This window comes from Scyliorhinus torazame, chromosome 8 (assembly GCF_047496885.1).
Source record: "Scyliorhinus torazame isolate Kashiwa2021f chromosome 8, sScyTor2.1, whole genome shotgun sequence".
Taxonomy (NCBI): domain Eukaryota; kingdom Metazoa; phylum Chordata; class Chondrichthyes; order Carcharhiniformes; family Scyliorhinidae; genus Scyliorhinus; species Scyliorhinus torazame.
This window is the reverse complement of record NC_092714.1, coordinates 26,002,414-26,028,742: the sequence shown is the minus strand read 5'-3', so window position 1 is coordinate 26,028,742 and position 26,329 is coordinate 26,002,414. Positions and strand designations below refer to the sequence as shown.

General features: G+C 54.2%; 1 protein-coding gene across 6 annotated transcripts in view; it reads left to right on the top strand.

Moving 5' to 3' along the window:
- The window catches only part of LOC140427697 (interferon-induced GTP-binding protein Mx3-like), an 85,348-nt gene that overhangs the window by 52,264 nt on the left and 6,755 nt on the right, over positions 1–26,329 (top strand). For all 6 annotated transcript variants that reach the window (XM_072513207.1, XM_072513210.1, XM_072513205.1 and 3 more), the window contains 2 exons: positions 888–964; positions 25,358–25,579. In XM_072513207.1, the coding sequence (XP_072369308.1) occupies positions 888–964; positions 25,358–25,579 (299 nt within the window). The remainder of the gene's footprint in view (positions 1–887; positions 965–25,357; positions 25,580–26,329) is intronic.

The window sequence follows — 26,329 nt, the reverse complement described above, 5'->3', positions numbered from 1 at the left end:
TTGACCCCAATTTCCAACTCGATCACACCAGACTCCAAAGCCCCTTCCTTTGATCCCCAATCCCTGAGCCCCTTCCTGACTTCCAACTCCCCAACTCCCAAGTCCCTCCTCTAACTCCCAATTCCTGAGCCCCTCCCCATCTCCCTCCTCCCGAGTCACAGTCCCAATCAACTCCCAAGACCTGCAAACTCCTGAGACTCCTCCAATTCCCAAGTCCCACAACGCTCAAGCCCCTTCCGATTCTCAAGTACCCCATGCCCCAATCCCTCACCAACCTTCCTCCTCTGCTTCCCCCCACCCTTCACCACACCTCCAGTCACTTTTCTCCAAACTCTCCAGCCCTCAGCCAGCTCCCGGGTTCCCTCTGACTTGCGATCGTCTGTTATGTCTGATGCATCGGTAAATTTGAAGCATAACGTTCACACCAACACCAAGAACATCCATACCTCGCTCTTTGAGATACAATCCAGCCAAAATGTGTCTCTCAACCAACATCACTAAAAGGAAAACAGATCCTCCGGTAACCTATTGTTACAGTTCGTGGGATCTTGCTGTGCAGCAGTTGTTGACATGCCCACAGCATCTAACCTCCAGAAAAATACTATTCATTTATTTGGGATCTCCAAGGTCTATGGAAAGTGTGGTAGAAGTGCAAATCCTGCTTTACTTTAGATAAAATTTCTCGCTTTCACGAACCATTCCAAGTCTGTCGGTCATGCTGATTGGAAAATTGTCAACGCCCAGCGTATAATTTTCATTCATAATTCTTGTCACATTTTTATTAATGTTCCCAAAATGTGCAGTTCCCAATTCACTGGAAAAGTTATGCATTACCGTGTTTTATAACAATCATTGTAATTCAGCCAATTCTTGTGTTCTTTCCACAGATAAAGTCCAGCAAGTATTTAACGCAATGCTATACGAACATTTTAATACTTTGCCCAAATTACTGCAAGCGAGCAAGGTATGTTTTTTCAAAATTAATTGTTACGGGGTGTGGTCTTCTCTGGCTCGGCCAGCATTTGTCATCCGTCCCAAATAATCCTTGGTTACCCTTAATAATGGTGGTGGTGAGCTGCCTTCTTGAACCACTGCTGTTTATGTGGTGTAGGTACACCCACAGTGCTGTTAGAGAGGGAGTTCCAGGATTTTGACCCAGCGACAGTGAAGGAACGGTGATACATTTCCAAGTCAGGATGGTGAGGGACTTGGAGGGGAACATCCAAGTAGTGGTGGGCCCATGTATCTGCTGCCCTTGTCCTTCTAGATGTATAAAGGTAAGGAAATGTTGTTGCAACAATACAAGGCATTGGTGAGACCACACTTGGAGTATTGTGCACGGCTCTGGCCCCCTTATTTGAGGAAAGATGTTGTGGCATTGGGGGCAGTTCAGAGGAGGTTCACAATGTTGATTCCAGAGATGAGGCGTTTGTCATATGAAGAGAGATTAAACCGTTTAGGCTTATACTCTCTAAAGTTTAGAAAAATGAGGGTGGATCAAATTGACATATACAAGATGATAAACGGTATGGATAAAATAAACACGGAGCGGATTCTACATCTTGTGGAGCTTTGTAGAACAAGAGGTCTAAGTCTTGGGATAAGAAGTGGCAAATTTAAAACAGCGGAGGAGAAACTACTTTTCCCAAAGGGTTGTGAATCTGTGGAATTCGCTATTCCAGAGTGTGATGGATACAGGGACAGTGAGTAAATCTAACAAGGAGTTCGACAGATTTTTAATTGGTAATGGGTTGAAGGGTTACGGAGAATGGGCAGGATGGTGGAGTTAAGGCCAGGATGAGATCAGCCATGGTGAGCAGACTCGGTGGGCCAAATGTCTTAATTCTGCTTATATCTTATGAACTTATAATAGTGGCCGTGGGTTTGGAAGGTGCTGTCTCAGGAGCCTTGGTGAGTTCCTGCAGTGCATCTTGTAGGTGGTGCACACGGCTGCTACTGTGCGTCAGAGTTGGAGGGAGTGAATGTTTGTGGAAGGGGAAGCAATCAACCTTTGTCCCGGATGTTGTTGAGCCTTTTGAGTTTTGGTGGAGCTGCACTCATCCAGACAAGTGGGTAGGCCGCACCCGGGCGCCGATTAATACTGGTCTCCACAAGCGGGACAGGCTTGCGGACCACTTTAGGAGCCTCAGAGACCATTGGAGCCCCCAGGTGGGACAGGGAATGGCAGTGCGCTGGCACTCCCCCTGGCACTCAAGCACCCTGGCAGTACCGACCAAGCGCCCTGGCAGAGTGTCAGGGGCATTGTCTGGGTGCCAGGCTGGCAATGCCAGACTGCCAGGTTGGCACTGTCAAGGATCAGGGCCTGTGGGGGGGCCATGCCCATGAAAGAGGGATATTACAAGTTGGAGGGCATGAAGAGGCATCCTGAAGGTTGGAGGGGTGAAGGGAGGGTCCTGAAAGGTGGGGTGGAAAGGGGGGGGAATGAAAGGGAAGGCCCCAAATTGGGGGCCCTCAGCGACCCCATGGCAGGGTGTTCCCCCTTGTCGGGGGTGGGGGATGGGTGCCTGTGGTCTGCCAGAGTCGCATTATTGATGAGTGGGATGTGTGGGGAACCCTCAAGCTCACTTAGATATTAGAGCACCCTTCAAAAATGGTGCCCCGATCTCTGTGGAGCCGGCCTGGCCAACGGGTTTAGTTCCCTGTGGTGTTGGGTGCTCTGGTGCACAGATGAGCCAACACAGTTGTATGTGGTACAACTCTATTTTATTATAACTCTTATAATACAGTTCGTTCTGGATACTCTGCACATGCTGTCTCCCTGAGTGTGTTTGGCAATAGATGTGTCCTGGTTCTCCTCTGCAGCTAATACTGACCACCGGGGGTCGTGTCTGTGCTTTTATGTCTTTCTGTCATTGGTTGTGGTGTTGTGTGTTCTGATTTGTCTGTTGGTGTGTCTATCATGATGTGTGTGTTTGAATATCATGACATCCCCCCTTTTTACAAAGATAAGTGCCTACGTGGTTATAAATATAATTGTGTCGTGAGTGCATCTAAGAGTGTGTGTGTGTGTTGTGTACAGCGTGTGTTTATGACGTAACTATTTACATGGGGCGATGTCGGGTGCGTCACACTAACAAGGTTGTACCATAACAAAACTTGGATGCGAGAGAAAAAAAAAACTTGAACATTGTACCATTTTCCAAAGAACATTCCGTTTCACTTTTCTTCTCAGGTACCTCATATGTAACTTTGTCTAATGTACATGCCTTCATGGTCTCTGGGTCTGATTTTGCTGGGACTGGCATGGTCACAGTCTCTCTTTTACTGTTCTCAATTGCCCACATTATACTCCCCATACATAACTGCTTAATCACTGGGGTTAGTGTGGTACAATGGATAATTGGGTCGACCTTATCTGCATCTTCACCATTAGTGGAAAGCACACTTGGTTCACTTGAAACTGCTGTGGGTTTTAAATTCGTTATCTGGCTACTCGATGTCGGTGTCCTCAGGATTCTTGCTCCAATGTTCTGCTCAATAATCAGTGGAGTGTGTATAGGTTCAATGCAATTAATGTTCTCCTCAAGGTTTGAAGAGTCATTACTGACTAGCTGCTGGTCTCCGAAGTTGGGATTTTGCGGCATTGTGTTGAAGGGAGACATTTGTCCCTGCTGTAGATATGATTCAGGTTGTGTTATTTCCATTACCTGAGGATCAATGTCTTGTCCATTTTTTCGATCCGTACTAAAACACTGGCAATTCTCAGTCTGCTCCTTGCAAGTTAAACATTCAATTAATTTCGTTAGCAAATCCTCAGCATCCTTCTGTGGCCGTGCAGCATTATTAATCTCTGTTCGGCTATAATGATCCTGAAGGTCAGCGCATAAACCTTTTTTCTTCGGGCTTGGACGAGGCGATTCCTTTGGCTTGTCTTCAGTTGGGCTTGAACAGTCTTCAGCGCTGTGCCCTTCATTGTAGCATGAGAGACCGTCATGGTCATGCTGCTGTGTAGTGGAGCATGGTAGGCTGTTATAGCCTTCTTGCTGTTCACGTGAGCATGGCAGACTTGCATCGTCTGCCGCTGGTTGGTCAGGAGAGGTTGCTAGACCCTCATGGTCTTGTTCCTGCAAGGACTGCGCTCTGGAGTCTTGCGTTCCTTCCATCGTGGAGTCCGTCCACGAGCTCTCTGTGGAGGCTTGTGACACTGGAGTCACTTCTTGTTCGTGCAAGGACTGCGCTCTGGAGTCTTGCGTTGCTTCTATCGTGGAGGCTGTCCACGAGCTCTCTGTGGAGGCTTGTGACACTGGAGTCACTTCTGGTTCATGCGAGGACTGCACTCTGGAGTCTTGCATGTCTTCTTTCATAGAGTCGGGAACGTTGAGCGGGACGTGGACCACGCTCTGTGTGGCAGCAGGGCACTCTCCGTGTGCTTGCACCGCTCCCTGTCTGTTAATGTCAGGCTGCAGCATCATCCGGTACTGATAAGTTGGAACGTCATATCTGCTGGATTGAAGATCCTCAAATCCGAAAAATGAATCCGCATCTGCGTCGGATTCAATGTGGGGGCCGCCAATGTGCAACACGAAAGGTTCGTCCGAGTCATAGTCATATAGGACCACGGAGCTATCATTGGGCTCGCGAGGTCCGGAAACACTGTAAAAATCGTCATCGAAGTATTCAAGGTCGGAATCATCGGCTTGTGCGTAGGTAACTGCTTGTCGGAGGGTTCTTCGGAGGTCAAATTCATCTCCTGGGTCAATTTGCAGCACTGTGCTGTCATTCCAGGTGAGGGAAGGTTGTTTTACAGCTTTAACAGATTTTTGTTTTTTTGATTTGGGACATTTCCCTTTTAAATTGGATTTGGGACGTTTCCCTTTTAAATTGGTGCAGTCTGGGGCCTCTGACATCCTGACGCTCGGTATGTAGCACGTAGGAAGCGACTGCGCATGCTCAGATCGCTGTTCCTTTACCGATGGCCGTTTTCTGGACTGCGCATGCGCGCGCAACTGTGCTAGCGTTATACCTTTAGCAAGATGGCCGCCGACCTCGACCCAGCCTTCTCTCAGGCCCGGGATTTCGGCCTCTGGGAATTCGGGCTCCGGGATCCCAGCCACGAGGTGAGTACTGCAGCTTTTCTTACCTTTATGTGCCGATTGGATTGCGTTTTCTTCACAGTACTTGGAGAATTTGCCCAGGACTGCCTGGTAATCGTACCTTTGCTGCCTCCTGAAGAACCTGAACCTTCTGAATATTTCTCTTGCCCTTGCACCGGCGATGGTGAGGAGAAATTCAATTTTTTCCCTATCATCCAGGTCTTTGAGTTCAGCTGCCACCAGGAACAATTCGAACATTTGCCGGAATCGCTGCCAGTTTTCGCGGAGATCGCCGTGGCACTGGAGCGCCTGCGGAACCGGGAGCTCGTACATCATGCCTGGGCACTGCTGGTTGTCTGTGTACACGGAGGTATGCCGGCAGGTATCGATCCACTCCTGTACCATGTTGTGTTGGGTGCTCTGGTGCACAGATGAGCCAACACAGTTGTATGTGGTACAACTCTATTTTATTATAACTCTTATAATACAGTTCGTTCTGGATACTCTGCACGTGCTGTCTCCCTGAGTGTGTTTGGCAATAGATGTGTCCTGGTTCTCCTCTGCAGCTAATACTGACCACCGGGGGTCGTGTCTGTGCTTTTATGTCTTTCTGTCATTGGTTGTGGTGTTGTGTGTTCTGATTTGTCTGTTGGTGTGTCTATCATGATGTGTGTGTTTGAATATCATGACATTCCCCACTGCTGAAAAAAGGTTCCAAGTTTCTCTGGTGAGAAACAGCCAAAGGCCCAAAAAAACAACAAAGTGTGGGTGAATCCAGGTCTGGATCTCACCCAAAAGGCCGAGAGGGGGACATTCTGCCAAATCCTCCCAAAATGACAACGGCCGTGATTCAGCAGAAACATTCGAAGCCCACTTTTGGGCACGTTTGGCAGTATATTCCTTGGCGGCTGCAGCACGGTAGCATTGTGGATAGCACAATTGCTTCACAGCTCTAGGGTCCCAGGTTCGATTCCGGCATGGGTCACTGTCTGTGCGGAGTCTGCACATCCTCCCCGTGTGTGCGTGGGCTTCCTCCGGGTGCTCCGGTTTCCTCCCACAGTCCAAAGATGTGCAGGTTAGGTGGATTGGCCATGATAAATTGCCCTTAGTGTCCAAAATTGCCCGTAGTGTTGGGTGGGGTTACCGGGTTATGGGGATAGTGTGGAGGTGTTGACGTTGGGTGGGGTGCTCTTTCCAAGAGCCGGTGCAGACTCGATGGGCCCAATGGCCTCCTTCTGCACTGTAAATTCTATGATATAATTCACTCCGCTAATCACCGACAGATTGCCGGCTTTCTGGGCCTCGGGGTGTTTCTCCCAGCCGAGCCCACACTTTAGTCGATTTCCTGCTGACAAGCTGAGCTCGCCAGCGGGAACGGCTCCTCGCAGGTCAGGCCGCCATTTTGACTGGCAGACATGATCTCTGTACCCCCCTTTCAGGACCCCCTTGCTTTATTGACTCCCCCTTCATTCCCCCAACCTTTCTGAAGCTACTGGAACCCCCCCTCCCCCATACCCCCATGCCCAAACACTGGCAGTGCCAACTTGGCACCTTGGCACAGCCAGCATTCCAGACTAGCAGACCCGACCACCCACTCCAATGCAGGACCCCCTGAGGTGCCATCACGCCTGGTCCACATTTTGTGTAAATCAGTGCTAAACGGTGGCCTGTCGCGGTCTTGCAGGCATGGCCGTTGAACAAAGAACAAAGAAATGTACAGCACAGGAACAGGCCCTTCGGCCCTCCAAGCCCATGCCGACCATGCTGCCCGACTAAACTACAATCTTCTACACTTCCTGGGTCTGTATCCCTCTATTCCCATCCTATTCATGTATTTGTCAAGATGCCCCTTAAATGTCACTATCGTCCCTGCTTCCACCACCTCCTCCGGTAGCGAGTTCCAGGCACACACTACCCTCTGCGTAAAAAACTTGCCCCGTACATCTACTCTAAACCTTGCCCCTCTCACCTTAAACCTATGCCCCCTAGTAATTGACCCCTCTACCCTGGGGAAAAGCCTCTGACTATCCACTCTGTCTATGCCCCTCATAATTTTGTAGACCTCTATCAGTTCTCCCCTCAACCTCCTTCGTTCCAGTGAGAACAAACCGAGTTTACTCAACCGCTCCTCATAGCTAATGCCCTCCATACCAGGCAACATTCTGGTAAATCTCTTCTGCACCCTCTCTAAAGCCTCCACATCCTTCTGGTAGTGTGGCGACCAGAATTGAACACTATACTCCAAGTGTGGCCTAACTAAGGTTCTATACAGCTGCAACATGACTTGCCAATTCTTATACTCAATGCCCCGGCCAATGAAGGCAAGCATGCCGTATGCCTTCTTGACTACCTTCTCCACCTGTGTTGCCCCTTTCATTGACCTGTGGACCTGTACTCCTAGATCTCTTTGACTTTCAATACTCTTGAGGGTTCTACCATTCACTGTATATTCCCTACCTGCATTAGACCTTCCAAAATGCATTACCTCACATTTGTCCGGATTAAACTCCATCTGCCATCTCTCCGCCCAAGTCTCCAAACAATCTAAATCCTGCTGTATCCTCTGACAGTCCTCATCGCTATCCGCAATTCCACCAACCTTTGTGTCGTCTGCAAACTTACTAATCAGACCAGTTACATTTTCCTCCAAATCATTTATATATACTACAAAGAGCAAAGGTCCCAGCACTGATCCCTGTGGAACACTGGTCACAGCCCTCCAATTAGAAAAGCATCCTTCCATTGCTACTCTCTGCCTTCTATGACCTAGCCAGTTCTGTATCCACCTTGCCAGCTCACCCCTGATCCCGTGTGACTTCACCTTTTGTACTAGTCTACCATGAGGGACCTTGTCAAAGGCCTTACTGAAGTCCATATAGACAACATCCACTGCCCTACCTGCATCAATCATCTTAGTGACCTCCTCGAAAAACTCTATCAAGTTAGTGAGACACGACCTTCCCTTCACAGAACCGTGCTGCCTCTCACTAATACGTCCATTTGCTTCCAAATGGGAGTAGATCCTGTCTCGAAGAATTCTCTCCAGTAATTTCACTGCCACTGAAGTAAGGCTCACCGGCCTGTAGTTCCCGGGATTATCCTTGCTACCCTTCTTAAACAGAGGAACAACATTGGCTATTCTCCAGTCCTCCGGGACATCCCCTGAAGACAGTGAGGATCCAAAGATTTCTGTCAAGGCCTCAGCAATTTCCTCTCCAGCCTCCTTCAGTATTCTGGGGTAGATCCCATCAGGCCCTGGGGACTTATCTACCTTAATATTTTTTAAGACACCCAACACCTCGTCTATTTGGATCTCAATGTGACCCAGGCTATCTACACCCCCTTCTCCAGACTCAACATCTACCAATTTCTTCTCTTTGGTGAATACTGATGTAAAGTATCCATTTAGTACCTCGCCCATTTCCTCTGGCTCCACACATAGATTCCCTTGCCTATCCTTCAGTGGGCCAACCCTTTCCCTGGCTACCCTCTTGCTTTTTATGTTCGTGTAAAAAGCCTTGGAATTTTCCTTAACCCTATTTGCCAATGACTTTTCGTGACCCCTTCTAGCCCTCCTGACTCCTTGCTTAAATTCCTTCCTACTTTCCTTATATTCCACGCAGGCTTCGTCTGTTCCCAGCCTTTTAGCCCTGACAAATGCCTCCTTTTTCTTTTTGACGAGGCCTACAATATCTCTCGTTATCCAAGGTTCCCGAAAATTGCCGTATTTATCCTTCTTCCTCACAGGAACATGCCGGTCCTGAATTCCTTTCAACTGCCACTTGAAAGCCTGCCACATGTCAGATGTTGATTTGCCCTCAAACATCCGCCCCCAATCTATGTTCTTCAGGTCCCGCCTAATATTGTTATAATTAGCCTTCCCCCAATTTAGCACATTCATCCTAGGACCACTCTTATCCTTGTCCACCAGCACTTTAAAACTTACTGAATTGTGGTCACTGTTACCGAAATGCTCCCCTACTGAAACAACTAACACCTGGCCGGGCTCATTCCCCAATACCAGGTCCAGTACCGCCCCTTCCCTAGTTGGACTGTCTACATATTGTTTTAAGAAGCCCTCCTGGATGCTCCTTAAAATCTCCGCCCCGTCTAAGCCCCTGGCACTAAGTGAGTCCCAGTCAATATTGGGGAAGTTGAAGTCTCCCATCACCACAACCCTGTTGTTTTTACTCTTTTCCAAAATCTGTCTACCTATCTGCTCCTCTATCTCCCGCTGTCTGTTGGGAGGCCTGTAGTAAACCCCCAACATTGTGACTGCACCCTTCTTATTCCTGATCTCTACCCATATAGCCTCACTGCCCTCTGAGGTGTCCTCCCGCAGTACAGTTGTGATATTCTCCCGAACCAGTAGCGCAACTCCGCCTCCCCTTTTACATCCCCCTCTATCCCGCCTGAAACATCTAAATCCTGGAACGTTTAGCTGTCAATCCTGCCCTTCCCTCAACCAGGTCTCTGTAATGGCAACAACATCATAGTTCCAAGTAGTAATCCAAGCTCTAAGTTCATCTGCCTTCCCTGTAATACTTCTTGCATTAAAACATATGCACTTCAGGCCACCAGACCCGCTGTGTTCAGCAACTTCTCCCTGTCTGCTCTACCTCAGAGCCCCACTGTCCCTATTCCCTAGTTCTCCCTCAATGCTCTCACCTTCTGACCTATTGCTCCCGTGCCCTCCCCCCTGCCATACTAGTTTAAACCCTCCCGTGTGACACTAGCAAACCTCGCGGTTAGGATATTTATGCCTCTCCGGTTTAGATGCAACCCGTCCTTCTTGTATAGGTCACACCTGCCCCGGAAGAGCTCCCAGTGGTCCAGATAACGGAAACGCTCCCTCCTACACCAGCTGTTTAGCCACGTGTTTAGCTGCTCTATCTTCCTATTTCTCGCCTCACTGGCACGTGGCACAGGGAGTAATCCCGAGATTACAACCCTCGAGGTCCTGTCTTTTAACTTTCTGCCTAGCTCCCTGAACTCCTGCTGCAGGACCTCATGCCCCTTCCTGCCTATGTCGTTAGTACCAATATGTGTAACGACCTCTGCCTGTTTGCCCTCCCCCTTCAGGATGCCCTCTACCCGTTCGGAGACATCCTGGACCCTGGCACCAGGGAGGCAACATACCATCCTGGAGTCTCTTCCACGTACACCGAAGCGCCTATCTGTGCCCCTGACTATAGAGTCCCCTATTACTATTACTCTTCTGCGCTTTGACCCTCCCTTTTGAACATCAGAGCCAGCCGTGGTGCCACTGCTCTGGCTGCTGCTGTTTTCCCCTGATAGGCTATCCCCCCCGACAGTATCCAAAGGGGTATACCTGTTCGAGAGGGGGACAACCACAGGGGATTCCTGCACTGACTGCCTGCCCTTTCTGGTGGTCACCCATTTCTCTGCCTGCACCTTGGGTGTGACCACATTTACATAACTGCAATCAATGACACTTTCCGCCACCTGCATGCTCCGAAGTGCATCCAATTGCTACTCCAACCGAACCATGCGGTCTGTGAGGAGCTCCAGTTGGGTGCACTTTCTGCAGATGAAGCCATCCGGGATGCTGGAAGCCTCCCGGACCTGCCACATCTCACAGTCAGAGCACTGCACCCCTCTAACTGACATTGTGTCAATTAATTAAAATTTTTAAAAAAATTTAAAAAAAATTTTTAATATATTTTTTTTTAATGTCAAAATTACAGTTAACTATCTGTTTCCTAGCACTAGACTTCTAATAGAAATGCGAAAGCTAAATATAGTACTCTCCGATCTCTGGCTTAGATATCCCTCTAAATTATTATTAAGTAATTATGTTTAATTAGTTACCAATGCTTAATTTTTTTAATTTAGTGTAGTCTCCCAACCAGCCACTCAGGCCACAGCTTTTCTGCGATGTCACTTCAGTTTCCCCCCGACACACACAATTTGAAAAAGGTATAAAAGTAAAAATGAGTAAAAATCACTTACTTACCTTCTGAGTGTCTTAGATGTTCTCAGGTTCTCTCCCTGACAGAGACTGCTTCTCCTCCTCCGAACGGCTCCCGAAACTAGGCCGCGATCTTTTAAAATCGCCGCTCCGACTCGCAGCTCCTGCGCTTTTTAAATCTCCCGCGCTATTTTCACTGTCCCGGCTCACTCAGCTCCCGCGCTGTTTTCGAGTCCCGGCTCACTCAGCTCCCGCGCTTTTTTCACTGTCCCGGCTCACTCAGCTCCCGCGCTGTTTTCACTGTCCCGGCTCACTCACCTCCCGCTCTGTTTTCAGAGACCCGGCTCACTCAGCTCCCGCGCTGTTTTCAGAGTCCCGGCTCACTCACCTCCCGCGCTGTTTTCAGAGTCCCGGCTCACCCAGCTCCCGCGCTGTTTTCAGAGTCCCGGCTCACCCAGCTCCCGCGCTGTTTTCAGAGACCCGGCTCACTCAGCTCCCGCGCTGTTTTCACTGTGCCGGCTCACTCCGCTCCCGCGCTGTTTTCAGAGTCCCGGCTCACTCAGCTCCCGCGCTGTTTTCAGAGTCCCGGCTCACTCTCCTCCCGCGCTGTTTTCACTGTCCCGGCTCACTCACCTCCCGCGCTGTTTTCAGAGTCCCGGCTCACTCAGCTCCCGCGCTGTTTTCAGAGTCCCGGCTCACTCAGCTCCCGCGCTGTTTTCACTGTCCCGGCTCACTCAGCTCCCGCGCTGTTTTCAGAGTCCCGGCTCACCCAGCTCCCGCGCTGTTTTCAGAGACCCGGCTCACTCACCTCCCGCGCTGTTTTCACTGTCCCGGCTCACTCACCTCCCGCGCTGTTTTCACTGTCCCGGCTCACTCAGCTCCCGCGCTGTTTTCAGAGTCCCGGCTCACCCAGCTCCCGCGCTGTTTTCAGAGTCCCGGCTCACTCAGCTCCCGCGCTGTTTTCAGAGTCCCGGCTCACTCAGCTCCCGCGCTGTTTTCAGAGTCCCGGCTCACCCAGCTCCCGCGCTGTTTTCAGAGACCCGGCTCACTCAGCTCCCGCGCTGTTTTCACTGTGCCGGCTCACTCCGCTCCCGCGCTGTTTTCAGAGTCCCGGCTCACTCAGCTCCCGCGCTGTTTTCAGAGTCCCGGCTCACTCTCCTCCCGCGCTGTTTTCACTGTCCCGGCTCACTCACCTCCCGCGCTGTTTTCAGAGTCCCGGCTCACTCAGCTCCCGCGCTGTTTTCAGAGTCCCGGCTCACTCAGCTCCCGCGCTGTTTTCAGAGTCCCGGCTCACTCAGCTCCCGGGCTGTTTTCACTGTCCCGGCTCACTCAGCTCCCGCGCTGTTTTCAGAGTCCCGGCTCACTCAGCTCCCGCGCTGTTTTCAGAGTCCCGGCTCACTCAGCTCCCGCGCTGTTTTCAGAGTCCCGGCTCACTCAGCTCCCGCGCTGTTTTCAGAGTCCCGGCTCACTCACCTCCCGCGCTGTTTTCAGAGTCCCGGCTCACTCAGCTCCCGGGCTGTTTTCACTGTCCCGGCTCACTCAGCTCCCGCGCTGTTTTCAGAGTCCCGGCTCACTCAGCTCCCGCGCTGTTTTCAGAGTCCCGGCTCACTCAGCTCCCGCGCTGTTTTCACTGTCCCGGCTCACTCAGCTCCCGCGCTGTTTTCACTGTCCCGGCTCACTCACCTCCCGCGCTGTTTTCAATGTCCCGGCTCACTCACCTCTCGCGCTGTTTTCAGAGTCCCGGCTCACCCAGCTCCCGCGCTGTTTTCAGAGTCCCGGCTCACTCACCTCCCGCGCTGTTTTCAATGTCCCGGCTCACTCACCTCTCGCGCTGTTTTCAGAGTCCCGGCTCACTCAGCTCCCGCGCTGTTTTCAGAGTCCCGGCTCACTCAGCTCCCCCGCTGTTTTCAGAGTCCCGGCTCACTCAGCTCCCGCGCTGTTTTCACTGTCCCGGCTCACTCACCTCCCGCGCTGTTTTCAGTGTCCCGGCTCGCTCAGCTCTCGCGCTGTTTTCAGAGTCCCGGCTCACTCAGCTCCCGCGCTGTTTTCACTGTCCCGGCTCACTCAGCTCCCGCGCTGTTTTCACTGCCCCGGCTCACTCAGCTCCCGCGCTGTTTTCAGAGTCCCGGCTCACTCAGCTCCCGCGCTGTTTTCACTGTCCCGGCTCACTCACCTCCCGCGCTGTTTTCACTGCCCCGGCTCACTCAGCTCCCGCGCTGTTCTCAGAGTCCCGGCTCACTCAGCTCCCGCGCTGTTTTCAGAGTCCCGGCTCACTCACCTCCCGCGCTATTTTCACTGTCCCGGCTCACTCAGCTCCCGCGCTGTTTTCAGAGTCCCGGCTCACCTAGCTCACGCGCTGTTTTCAGAGTCCCGGCTCACCTAGCTCACGCGCTGTTTTCAGAGTCCCGGCTCACCTAGCTCCCGTGCTGTTTTCAGAGTCCCGGTTCACTCAGCTCCCGCGCTGTTTTCAGAGTCCCGGCTCACTCACCTCCCGCGCTGTTTTCAGAGTCCCGGCTCACTCAGCTCCCGCGCTGTATTCAGAGTCCCGGCTCACTCAGCTCCCGCGCTGTTTTCACTGTCCCGGCTCACTCAGCTCCCGCGCTGTTTTCAGAGTCCCGGCTCACTCACCTCCCGCGCTGTTTTCACTGTCCCGGCTCACTCACCTCCCGCGCTGTTTTCAGAGTCCCGGCTCACTCACCTCCCGCGCTGTTTTCAGAGTCCCGGCTCACTCAGCTCCCGCGCTGTTTTCACTGTCCCGGCTCACTCAGCTCCCGCGCTGTTTTCAGAGTCCCGGCTCACTCAGCTCCCGCGCTGTTTTCAGAGTCCCGGCTCACTCAGCTCCCGCGCTGTTTTCACTGTCCCGGCTCACTCAGCTCCCGCGCTGTTTTCACTGTCCCGGCTCACTCAGCTCCCGCGCTGTTTTCACTGTCCCGGCTCACTCAGCTCCCGCGCTGTTTTCACTGTCCCGGCTCACCCAGCTCCCGCGCTGTTTTCACTGTCCCGGCTCACTCACCTCCCGCGCTGTTTTCACTGTCCCGGCTCATTCACCTCCCGCGCTGTTTTCACTCTCCCGGCTCACCCAGCTCCCGCGCTGTTTTCACTGTCCCGGCTCACCCAGCTCCCGCGCTGTTTTCAGAGTCCCGGCTCACTCAGCTCCCGCGCTGTTTTCAGAGTCCCGGCTCACTCAGCTCCCGCGCTGTTTTCAGAGTCCCGGCTCACTCAGCTCCCGCGCTGTTTTCAGAGTCCCGGCTCACTCAGCTCCCGCGCTGTTTTCAGAGTCCCGGCTCACTCACCTCCCGCGCTGTTTTCAGAGTCCCGGCTCACTCAGCTCCCGGGCTGTTTTCACTGTCCCGGCTCACTCAGCTCCCGCGCTGTTTTCAGAGTCCCGGCTCACTCAGCTCCCGCGCTGTTTTCAGAGTCCCGGCTCACTCAGCTCCCGCGCTGTTTTCACTGTCCCGGCTCACTCAGCTCCCGCGCTGTTTTCACTGTCCCGGCTCACTCACCTCCCGCGCTGTTTTCAATGTCCCGGCTCACTCACCTCTCGTGCTGTTTTCAGAGTCCCGGCTCACCCAGCTCCCGCGCTGTTTTCAGAGTCCCGGCTCACTCACCTCCCGCGCTGTTTTCAATGTCCCGGCTCACTCACCTCTCGCGCTGTTTTCAGAGTCCCGGCTCACTCAGCTCCCGCGCTGTTTTCAGAGTCCCGGCTCACTCAGCTCCCGCGCTGTTTTCAGTGTCCCGGCTCGCTCAGCTCTCGCGCTGTTTTCAGAGTCCCGGCTCACTCAGCTCCCGCGCTGTTTTCACTGTCCCGGCTCACTCAGCTCCCGCGCTGTTTTCACTGCCCCGGCTCACTCAGCTCCCGCGCTGTTTTCAGAGTCCCGGCTCACTCAGCTCCCGCGCTGTTTTCACTGTCCCGGCTCACTCACCTCCCGCGCTGTTTTCACTGCCCCGGCTCACTCAGCTCCCGCGCTGTTCTCAGAGTCCCGGCTCACTCAGCTCCCGCGCTGTTTTCAGAGTCCCGGCTCACTCACCTCCCGCGCTATTTTCACTGTCCCGGCTCACTCAGCTCCCGCGCTGTTTTCAGAGTCCCGGCTCACCTAGCTCACGCGCTGTTTTCAGAGTCCCGGCTCACCTAGCTCACGCGCTGTTTTCAGAGTCCCGGCTCACCTAGCTCCCGTGCTGTTTTCAGAGTCCCGGTTCACTCAGCTCCCGCGCTGTTTTCAGAGTCCCGGCTCACTCACCTCCCGCGCTGTTTTCAGAGTCCCGGCTCACTCAGCTCCCGCGCTGTATTCAGAGTCCCGGCTCACTCAGCTCCCGCGCTGTTTTCACTGTCCCGGCTCACTCAGCTCCCGCGCTGTTTTCAGAGTCCCGGCTCACTCACCTCCCGCGCTGTTTTCACTGTCCCGGCTCACTCACCTCCCGCGCTGTTTTCAGAGTCCCGGCTCACTCACCTCCCGCGCTGTTTTCAGAGTCCCGGCTCACTCAGCTCCCGCGCTGTTTTCACTGTCCCGGCTCACTCAGCTCCCGCGCTGTTTTCAGAGTCCCGGCTCACTCAGCTCCCGCGCTGTTTTCAGAGTCCCGGCTCACTCAGCTCCCGCGCTGTTTTCACTGTCCCGGCTCACTCAGCTCCCGCGCTGTTTTCACTGTCCCGGCTCACTCAGCTCCCGCGCTGTTTTCACTGTCCCGGCTCACTCAGCTCCCGCGCTGTTTTCACTGTCCCGGCTCACCCAGCTCCCGCGCTGTTTTCACTGTCCCGGCTCACTCACCTCCCGCGCTGTTTTCACTGTCCCGGCTCATTCACCTCCCGCGCTGTTTTCACTCTCCCGGCTCACCCAGCTCCCGCGCTGTTTTCACTGTCCCGGCTCACCCAGCTCCCGCGCTGTTTTCAGAGTCCCGGCTCACTCAGCTCCCGCGCTGTTTTCAGAGTCCCGGCTCCCTCAGCTCCCGCGCTGTTTTCACTGTCCCGGCTCACTCAGCTCCCGCGCTGTTTTCAGAGTCCCGGCTCACTCAGCTCCCGCGCTGTTTTCAGAGTCCCGGCTCACTCAGCTCCCGCGCTGTTTTCAGAGTCCCGGCTCACTCACCTCCCGCGCTGTTTTCACTGTCCCGGCTCACTCAGCTCCCGCGCTGTTTTCAGAGTCCCGGCTCACTCACCTCCCGCGCTGTTTTCAGAGTCCCGGCTCACTCAGCTCCCGCGCTGTTTTCAGAGTCCCGGCTCACCCAGCTCCCGCGCTGTTTTCAGAGTCCCGGCTCACTCAGCTCCCGCGCTGTTTTCAGAGTCCCGGCTCACTCAGCTCCCGCGCTGTTTTCAGAGTCCCGGCTCACCCATCTCCCGGGCTGTTTTCAGAGTCCCGGCTCACCCATCTCCCGCGCTGTTTTCAGAGTCCCGGCTCACTCACCTCCCGCGCAGTTTTCAGAGTCCCGGCTCACTCAGCTCCCGCGCTGTTTTCAGAGTCCCGGCTCACTCAGCTCCCGCGCTGTTTTCACTGTCCCGGTTCACTCAGCTCCCGCGCTGTTTTCACTGTCCCGGCTCAAAGAACAAAGAACAAAGAAATGTACAGCACAGGAACAGGCCCTTCGGCCCTCCAAGCCCGTGCCGACCATACTGCCCGACTGAACTACAATCTTCTACACTTCCTGGGTCCGTATCCTTCTATTCCCATCCTATTCATATATTTGTCAAGATGCCCCTTAAATGTCCCTATCGTCCCTGCTTCCACTACCTCCTCCGGTAGTGCGTTCCAGGCACCCACTACCCTCTGCGTAAAAAACTTGCCTCGTATATCTACTCGAAACCTTGCCCCTCTCACCTTAAACCTATGGCCCCTAGTAATTGACCCCTCTACCCTGGGGAAAAGCCTCTGACTATCCACTCTGTCTATGCCCCTCATAGTTTTGTATACCTCTATCAGGTCTCCCCTCAATCTCCTTCGTTCCAGTGAGAACAAACCGAGTTTATTCAATCGCTCCTCATAGCTTATGCCCTCCATACCAGGCAACATTCTGGTAAATCTCTTCTGCACCCTCTCTAAAGCCTCCACATCCTTCTGGTAGTGTGGCGACCAGAATTGAACACTATACTCCAAGTGTGGCCTAACTAAGGTTCTACACAGCTGCAACATGACTTGCCAATTCTTATACTCAATGCCCCGGCCAATGAAGGCAAGCATGCCGTATGCCTTCTTGACTACCTTCTCCACCTGTGTTGCCCCTTTCAATGACCTGTGGACCTGTACTCCTAGATCTCTTTGACTTTCAATACTCTTGAGGGTTCTACCATTCACTGTATATTCCCTACCTGCATTAGCCCTTCCAAAATGCATTACCTCACATTTGTCCGGATTAAACTCCATCTGCCATCTCTCCGCCCAAGTCTCCAGACAATCTAAATCCTGCTGTATCCTCAGACAGTCCTCATCGCTATCCGCAATTCCACCAACCTTTGTGTCGTCTGCAAACTTACTAATCAGACCAGTTACATTTTCCTCCAAATCATTTATATATACTACAAAGAGCAAAGGTCCCAGCACTGATCCCTCTGGAACACCACTGGTCACAGCCCTCCAATTAGAAAAGCATCCCTCCATTGCTACCCTCTGCCTTCTATGGCCTAGCCAGTTCTGTATCCACCTTGCCAGTTCACCCCTGATCCCGTGTGACTTCACCTTTTGTACTAGTCTACCATGAGGGACCTTGTCAAAGGCCTTACTGAAGTCCATATAGACAACATCTACTGCCCTACCTGCATCAATCATCTTAGTGACCTCCTTGAAAAACTCTATCAATTTAGTGAGACACGACCTCCCCTTCACAAAACCGTGCTGCCTCTCACTAATACGTCCATTTGCTTCCAAATGGGAGTAGATCCTGTCTCGAAGAATTCTCTCCAGTAATTTCCCTACCACTGAAGTAAGGCTCACCGGCCTGTAGTTCCCGGGATTATCCTTGCTACCCTTCTTAAACAGAGGAACAACATTGGCTATTCTCCAGTCCTCCAGAACATCCCCTGAAGACAGCGAGGATCCAAAGATTTCTGTCAAGGCCTCAGCAATTTCCTCTCCAGCCTCCTTCAGTATTCTGGGGTAGATCCCATCAGGCCCTGGGGACTTATCTACCTGAATATTTTTTAAGACACCCAACACCTCGTCTTTTTGGATCACAATGTGACCCAAGCTATCTACACCCCCTTCTCCAGACTCAACATCTACCAATTCCTTCTCTTTGGTGAATACTGATGCAAAGTATTCATTTAGTACCTCGCCCATTTCCTCTGGCTCCACACATAGATTCCCTTGCCTATCCTTCAGTGGGCCAACCCTTTCCCTGGCTACCCTCTTGCTTTATATGTACGTGTAAAAAGCCTTTGGATTTTCCTTAACCCTATTTGCCAATGACTTTTCATGACCCCTTCTAGCCCTCCTGACTCCTTGCTTAAGTTCCTTCCTACTTTCCTTGTATGCCACACAGGCTTCGTCTGTTCCCAGCCTTTTAGCCCTGACAAATGCCTCCTTTTTCTTTTTGACGAGGCCTACAATATCACTCGTCATCCAAGGTTCGCGAAAATTGCCGTATTTATGTTTCTTCCTCACAGGAACATGCCTGTCCTGTATTCCTTTCAACTGACACTTGAAAGCCTCCCACATGTCAGATGTTGATTTGCCCTCAAACATCCGCCCCCAATCTATGTTCTTCTGTTCCCGCCTAATATTGTTATAATTAGCCTTCCCCCAATTTAGCACATTCATCCTCGGACCACTCTTATCCTTGTCCACCAGTACTTTAAAACTTACTGAATTGTGGTCACTGTTACCGAAATGCTTCCCTACTGAAACATCTACCACCTGGCCGGGCTCATTCCCCAATACCAGGTCCAGTACCGCCCCTTCCCTAGTTGGACTGTTTACATATTGTTTTAAGAAGCCCTCCTGGATGTTCCTTACAAATTCCGCCCCGTCTAAGCCCCTGGCACTAAGTGAGTCCCAGTCAATATTAGGGAAGTTGAAGTCTCCCATCACCACAACCCTGTTGTTTTTACTCTTTTCCAAAATCTGTCTACCTATCTGCTCCTCTATCTCCCGCTGGCTGTTGGGAGGCCTGTAGTATACCCCCAACATTGTGACTGCACCCTTCTTATTCCTGATCTCTACCCATATAGCCTCACTGCCCTCTGAGGTGTCCTCTCGCAGTATAGCTGTGATATTCTCCCGAACAAGTAGCGCAACTCCGCCTCCCCTTCTATCCCGCCTGAAACATCTAAATCCTGGAACGTTTAGCTGCCAATCCTGCCCTTCCCTCAACCAGGTCTCTGTAATGGCAACAACATCATAGTTCCAAGTAGTAATCCAAGCTCTAAGTTCATCTGCCTTACCCGTAATGCTCCTTGCATTAAAACATATGCACTTCAGGCCACCAGACCCGCTGTGTTCAGCAACTTCTCACCGTCACCTCACTCACTTCCCGCGCTGTTTTCAGAGTCCCGGCTCACTCAGCTCCCGCGCTGTTTTCAGAGTCCCGGCTCACTCAGCTCCCGTGCTGTTTTCACTGTCCCGGCTCACTCAGCTCCCGCGCTGTTTTCAGAGTCCCGGCTCACTCAGCTCCCGCGCTGTTTTCAGAGTCCCGGCTCACCCAGATCCCGCGCTGTTTTCACTGTCCCGGCTCACTCAGCTCCCGCGCTGTTTTCAGAGTCCCAGCTCACTCAGCTCCCGTGCTGTTTTCAGAGTCCCGGCTCACCCAGCTCCCGCGTTGTTTTCAGAGTCCCGGCTCACTCAGCTCCCGCGCTGTTTTCACTGTCCCGGCTCACTCAGCTCCCGCGCTGTTTTCAGAGTCCCGGCTCACTCACCTCCCGCGCTGTTTTCAGAGTCCCGGCTCACTCAGCTCCCGCGCTGTTCTCAGAGTCCCGGCTCACTCACCTCTCGCACTGTTTTCACTGTCCCGGCACACTCACCTCCCGCGCTGTTTTCAGAGTCCCGGCTCACTCACCTCCCGCGCTGTTTTCAGAGTCCCGGCTCACTCACCTCCCGCGCTGTTTTCAGAGTCCCAGCTCACTCAGCTCCCGCGCTGTTTTCACTGTCCCGGCTCACCCAGCTCCCGCGCTGTTTTCACTGTCCCGGCTCACTCAGCTCCCGCGCTGTTTTCACTGTCCCGGCTCCCTCAGCTCCCGCGCTGTTTTCAGAGTCCCGGCTCACTCAGCTCCCGCACTGTTTTCAGAGTCCCGGCTCACTCAGCTCCCGCGCTGTTTTCAGAGTCCCGGCTCACTCACCTCCCGCGCTCTTTTCAGAGTCCCGGCTCACTCAGCTCCCGCGCTGTTTTCAGAGTCCCGGCTCACTCAGCTCCCGCGCTGTTTTCAGAGTCCCGGCTCACCCAGCTCCCGCGCTGTTTTCACTGTCCCGGCTCACTCAGCTCCCGCGCTGTTTTCAGAGTCCCAGCTCACTCAGCTCCCGCGCTGTTTTCAGAGTCCCGGCTCACCCAGCTCCCGCGTTGTTTTCAGAGTCCCGGCTCACTCAGCTCCCGCGCTGTTTTCAGAGTCCCGGCTCACTCAGCTCCCGCGCTGTTTTCAGAGTCCCGGCTCACTCAGCTCCCGCGCTGTTTTCACTGTCCCGGCTCACTCAGCTCCCGCGCTGTTTTCAGAGTCCCGGCTCACTCACCTCCCGCGCTGTTTTCAGTGTCCCGGCTCATTCAGCTCCCGCGCTGTTTTCAGAGTCCCAGCTCACTCAGCTCCCGCGCTGTTTTCAGAGTCCCGGCTCACTCAGCTCCCGCGCTGTTTTCAGAGTCCCGGCTCACTCAGCTCCCGCGCTGTTTTCACTGTCCCGGCTCACTCAGCTCCCGCGCTGTTTTCAGAGTCCCGGCTCACCCAGCTCCCGCGCTGTTCTCAGAGTCCCGGTTCACTCAGCTCCCGCGCTGTTCTCAGAGTCCCGGCTCACTCACCTCCCGCGCTGTTTTCAGAGTCCCGGCTCACTCACCTCCCGCGCTGTTTTCAGAGTCCCGGCTCACTCAGCTCCCGCGCTGTTTTCAGAGTCCCGGCTCACTCACCTCCCGCGCTGTTTTCACTGTCCCGGCTCACTCACCTCCCGCGCTGTTTTCAGTGTCCCGGCTCACTCTCCTCCCGCGCTGTTTTCACTGTCCCGGCTCACTCACCTCCCACGCTGTTTTCAGAGTCCCGGCTCACTCACCTCCCGCGCTGTTTTCAGAGTCCCGGCTCACTCAGCTCCCGCGCTGTTTTCAGAGTCCCGGCTCACTCAGCTCCCGCGCTGTTTTCAGAGTCCCGGCTCACTCACCTCCCGCGCTGTTTTCACTGTCCCGGCTCACCCAGCTCCCGCGCTGTTTTCACTGTCCCGGCTCACTCAGCTCCCGCGCTGTTTTCACTGTCCCGGCTCACCCAGCTCCCGCGCTGTTTTCACTGTCCCGGCTCACTCAGCTCCCGCGCTGTTTTCACTGTCCCGGCTCACTCAGCTCCCGCACTGTTTTCAGAGTCCCGGCTCACTCAGCTCCCGCGCTGTTTTCAGAGTCCCGGCTCACTCACCTCCCGCGCTCTTTTCAGAGTCCCGGCTCACTCAGCTCCCGCGCTGTTTTCACTGTCCCGGCTCACTCAGCTCCCGCGCTGTTTTCAGAGTCCCGGCTCACTCAGCTCCCGCGCTGTTTTCACTGTCCCGGCTCACTCACCTCCCGCGCTGTTTTCAGAGTCCCGGCTCACTCAGCTCCCGCGCTGTTTTCAGAGTCCCGGCTCACTCACCTCCCGCGCTGTTTTCACTGTCCCGGCTCACTCACCTCCCGCGCTGTTTTCAGAGTCCCAGCTCACTCAGCTCCCGCGCTGTTTTCACTGTCCCGGCTCACCCAGCTCCCGCGCTGTTTTCACTGTCCCGGCTCACTCAGCTCCCGCACTGTTTTCAGAGTCCCGGCTCACTCAGCTCCCGCGCTGTTTTCAGAGTCCCGGCTCACTCAGCTCCCGCGCTGTTTCCAGAGTCCCGGCTCACCCAGCCTCCGCGCTGTTTTCAGAGTCCCGGCTCACTCACCTCCCGCGCTGTTTTCAGAGTCCCGGCTCACCCAGCTCCCGCGCTGTTTTCACTGTCCCGGCTCACTCAGCTCCCGCGCTGTTTTCAGAGTCCCAGCTCACTCAGCTCCCGCGCTGTTTTCAGAGTCCCGGCTCACCCAGCTCCCGCGCTGTTTTCAATGTCCCGGCTCACTCACCTCCCGCGCTGTTTTCACTGTCCCGGCTCACTCAGCTCCCGCGCTGTTTTCAGAGTCCCGGCTCACTCACCTCCCGCGCTCTTTTCAGAGTCCCGGCTCACTCAGCTCCCGCGCTGTTTTCAGAGTCCCGGCTCACTCAGCTCCCGCGCTGTTTCCAGAGTCCCGGCTCACCCAGCCTCCGCGCTGTTTTCAGAGTCCCGGCTCACTCACCTCCCGCGCTGTTTTCAGAGTCCCGGCTCACTCAGCTCCCGCGCTGTTTTCAGAGTCCCGGCTCACTCAGCTCCCGCGCTGTTTTCAGAGTCCCGGCTCACCCAGCTCCCGCGCTGTTTTCACTGTCCCGGCTCACTCAGCTCCCGCGCTGTTTTCACTGTCCCGGCTCACTCACCTCTCGCGCTGTTTTCAGAGTCCCGGCTCACCCAGCTCCCGCGCTGTTTTCAGAGTCCCGGCTCACTCAGCTCCCGCGCTGTTTTCAGAGTCCCAGCTCACTCAGCTCCCGCGCTGTTTTCAGAGTCCCGGCTCACCCAGCTCCCGCGCTGTTTTCAATGTCCCGGCTCACTCACCTCCCGCGCTGTTTTCACTGTCCCGGCTCACTCAGCTCCCGCGCTGTTTTCAGAGTCCCGGCTCACTCACCTCCCGCGCTGTTTTCAGAGTCCCGGCTCACTCAGCTCCCACGCTGTTTTCACTGTCCCGGCTCACTCACCTCCCGCGCTGTTTTCACTGTCCCGGCTCACTCAGCTCCCGCGCTGTTTTCAGAGTCCCGGTTCACTCAGCTCCCGCGCTGTTTTCAGAGTCCCGGCTCACTCAGCTCCCGCGCTGTTTTCAGAGTCCCGGCTCACTCACCTCCCGCGCTGTTTTCACTGTCCCGGCTCACTCACCTCCCGCGCTGTTTTCAGAGTCCCAGCTCACTCAGCTCCTGCGCTGTTTTCACTGTCCCGGCTCACCCAGCTCCCGCGCTGTTTTCACTGTCCCGGCTCACTCAGCTCCCGCACTGTTTTCAGAGTCCCGGCTCACTCAGCTCCCGCGCTGTTTTCAGAGTCCCGGCTCACTCACCTCCCGCGCTCTTTTCAGAGTCCCGGCTCACTCAGCTCCCGCGCTGTTTTCAGAGTCCCGGCTCACTCAGCTCCCGCGCTGTTTCCAGAGTCCCGGCTCACCCAGCCTCCGCGCTGTTTTCAGAGTCCCGGCTCACTCAGCTCCCGCGCTGTTTTCAGAGTCCCGGCTCACTCAGCTCCCGCGCTGTTTTCAGAGTCCCGGCTCACTCAGCTCCCGCGCTGTTTTCACTGTCCCGGCTCACTCAGCTCCCGCGCTGTTTTCAGAGTCCCAGCTCACTCACCTCCCGCGCTGTTTTCAGAGTCCCGGCTCACTCACCTCCCGCGCTGTTTTCAGAGTCCTGGCTCACCCAGCTCCCGCGCTGTTTTCAGAGTCCCGGCTCACTCACCTCCCGCGCTGTTTTCAGAGTCCCGGCTCACTCAGCTCCCGCGCTGTTTTCAGAGTCCCGGCTCACTCAGCTCCCGCGCTGTTTTCAGAGTCCCGGCTCACCCAGCTCCCGCGCTGTTTTCACTGTCCCGGCTCACTCAGCTCCCGCGCTGTTTTCACTGTCCCGGCTCACTCACCTCTCGCGCTGTTTTCAGAGTCCCGGCTCACCCAGCTCCCGCGCTGTTTTCAGAGTCCCGGCTCACTCAGCTCCCGCGCTGTTTTCAGAGTCCCAGCTCACTCAGCTCCCGCGCTGTTTTCAGAGTCCCGGCTCACCCAGCTCCCGCGCTGTTTTCAATGTCCCGGCTCACTCACCTCCCGCGCTGTTTTCACTGTCCCGGCTCACTCAGCTCCCGCGCTGTTTTCAGAGTCCCGGCTCACTCACCTCCCGCGCTGTTTTCAGAGTCCCGGCTCACTCAGCTCCCACGCTGTTTTCACTGTCCCGGCTCACTCACCTCCCGCGCTGTTTTCACTGTCCCGGCTCACTCAGCTCCCGCGCTGTTTTCAGAGTCCCGGTTCACTCAGCTCCCGCGCTGTTCTCAGAGTCCCGGCTCACTCACTTCCCGCGCTGTTTTCAGAGTCCCGGCTCACTCACCTCCCGCGCTGTTTTCAGAGTCCCGGCTCACTCAGCTCCCGCGCTGTTTTCAGAGTCCCGGCTCACTCACCTCCCGCGCTGTTTTCACTGTCCCGGCTCACTCACCTCCCGCGCTGTTTTCAGAGTCCCAGCTCACTCAGCTCCTGCGCTGTTTTCACTGTCCCGGCTCACCCAGCTCCCGCGCTGTTTTCACTGTCCCGGCTCACTCAGCTCCCGCACTGTTTTCAGAGTCCCGGCTCACTCAGCTCCCGCGCTGTTTTCAGAGTCCCGGCTCACTCACCTCCCGCGCTCTTTTCAGAGTCCCGGCTCACTCAGCTCCCGCGCTGTTTTCAGAGTCCCGGCTCACTCAGCTCCCGCGCTGTTTCCAGAGTCCCGGCTCACCCAGCCTCCGCGCTGTTTTCAGAGTCCCGGCTCACTCAGCTCCCGCGCTGTTTTCAGAGTCCCGGCTCACTCAGCTCCCGCGCTGTTTTCAGAGTCCCGGCTCACTCAGCTCCCGCGCTGTTTTCACTGTCCCGGCTCACTCAGCTCCCGCGCTGTTTTCAGAGTCCCAGCTCACTCACCTCCCGCGCTGTTTTCAGAGTCCCGGCTCACTCACCTCCCGCGCTGTTTTCAGAGTCCCGGCTCACTCACCTCCCGCGCTGTTTTCAGAGTCCTGGCTCACCCAGCTCCCGCGCTGTTTTCAGAGTCCCGGCTCACTCAGCTCCCGCGCTGTTTTCAGAGTCCCGGCTCACTCACCTCCCGCGCTGTTTTCAGGGTCCCGGCTCACCCACCGACTCCCGAGCTCCGGGTGAAAGCGGTGTCCGGATATTTAAAGGAGCCCAATGGCTCACTTAAACCTGCAGATCTGGATCACGATCAGCGATGGCGAGATCCAGATCGCAAAAGGCGGATCGAGTCGGGTGACTCGTGCAATTTGGGACTCTCACACCATTCGCCCATTACGCCAGGCGCAATGCGGTGCCCAGTCATTTTTGGGGGAGAATCATGCCCAATATCCTTCCTGAGGTGCAGTGGCTCAATATGACCACTGTACTACAGGTGCCAAAGGTGGGAGCTTACTGGGAATGAAGCCAACAATTAACTTTCATTCTCAAAAGCTTTTCAAACATCTCCATCCTTTCTTCACAGGAGCTGATTGCTGAAATCCGCAGGAACCAGGAACTGGCTACAGAACAGAATTTGAGGCTGCATTTTAACATGGAGGGTATGGTTTATGCGCCAGATGCGATGTACAGCTTCAAACTGGAAGAGTTACAATCAAGATCTCAGAATAACCGCCATACGGAGCCCAGTCCATCGTCAGGTCATTCTAGCAACATAATGGCTGTTCACTTACAAGTGTATTATCAGGTGGGTCTTTGTAAGCAGAGTCACGTCTTCCTAGTTACATGCTTCTGTTTTGCTGTGAGGGATTGCTACACCGAGGGAATGCCTTATTTCAGATAAGACTTAAACTGGGGCCACCTGTCCCCTCAGGTAGCACTGTTTTGAAGTGGAACAGAACAGAATTCCCTGGTGTCCTGGCCAATAATTAGCCTTCAGCTAACATCACGAGAACCGATTATTAGCCATTATAACACTGTCGTTTACCGGTTCTTTACCGGAAATCGGATTCTTCCTTCAATCATTGATAATAATAATCATCATTTATTGTCACAAGTAGGCTTCAATGAAGGTACTGTGAAAAGCCCCTAGTCACCACATTCCGGCGCCTGTTCAGGGAGGCTGGTACGGAAATTGAACCTGCGCTGCTGGCTGTGTTCTGCATTACAAGCCCGCGATTTAGCCCACTGTGCGAAGCCAGCCCCAGTGAATGATGGTCTGTGGCCCAAGACCACATTGTCCATCCTTACACTTCTGAGAGCCTTGCTTGGCCATTTCAGAGAACTGGTTTGCAGTCACAGGTAGACCAGACCCAGCATGCAGGGCAGATTTCCTTCCCTCAAGGACATTCATGAACCAAATTTCGATGTGGATTAGATTTATTGTCACGTGTACCGAGGTACAGTGAATAGTATTGTTCTGCGTACAGTCCAGATAGATCGCTCCATGCATGAAAATAAACATAGGACATATAGAAATACACAATGTAAATACATA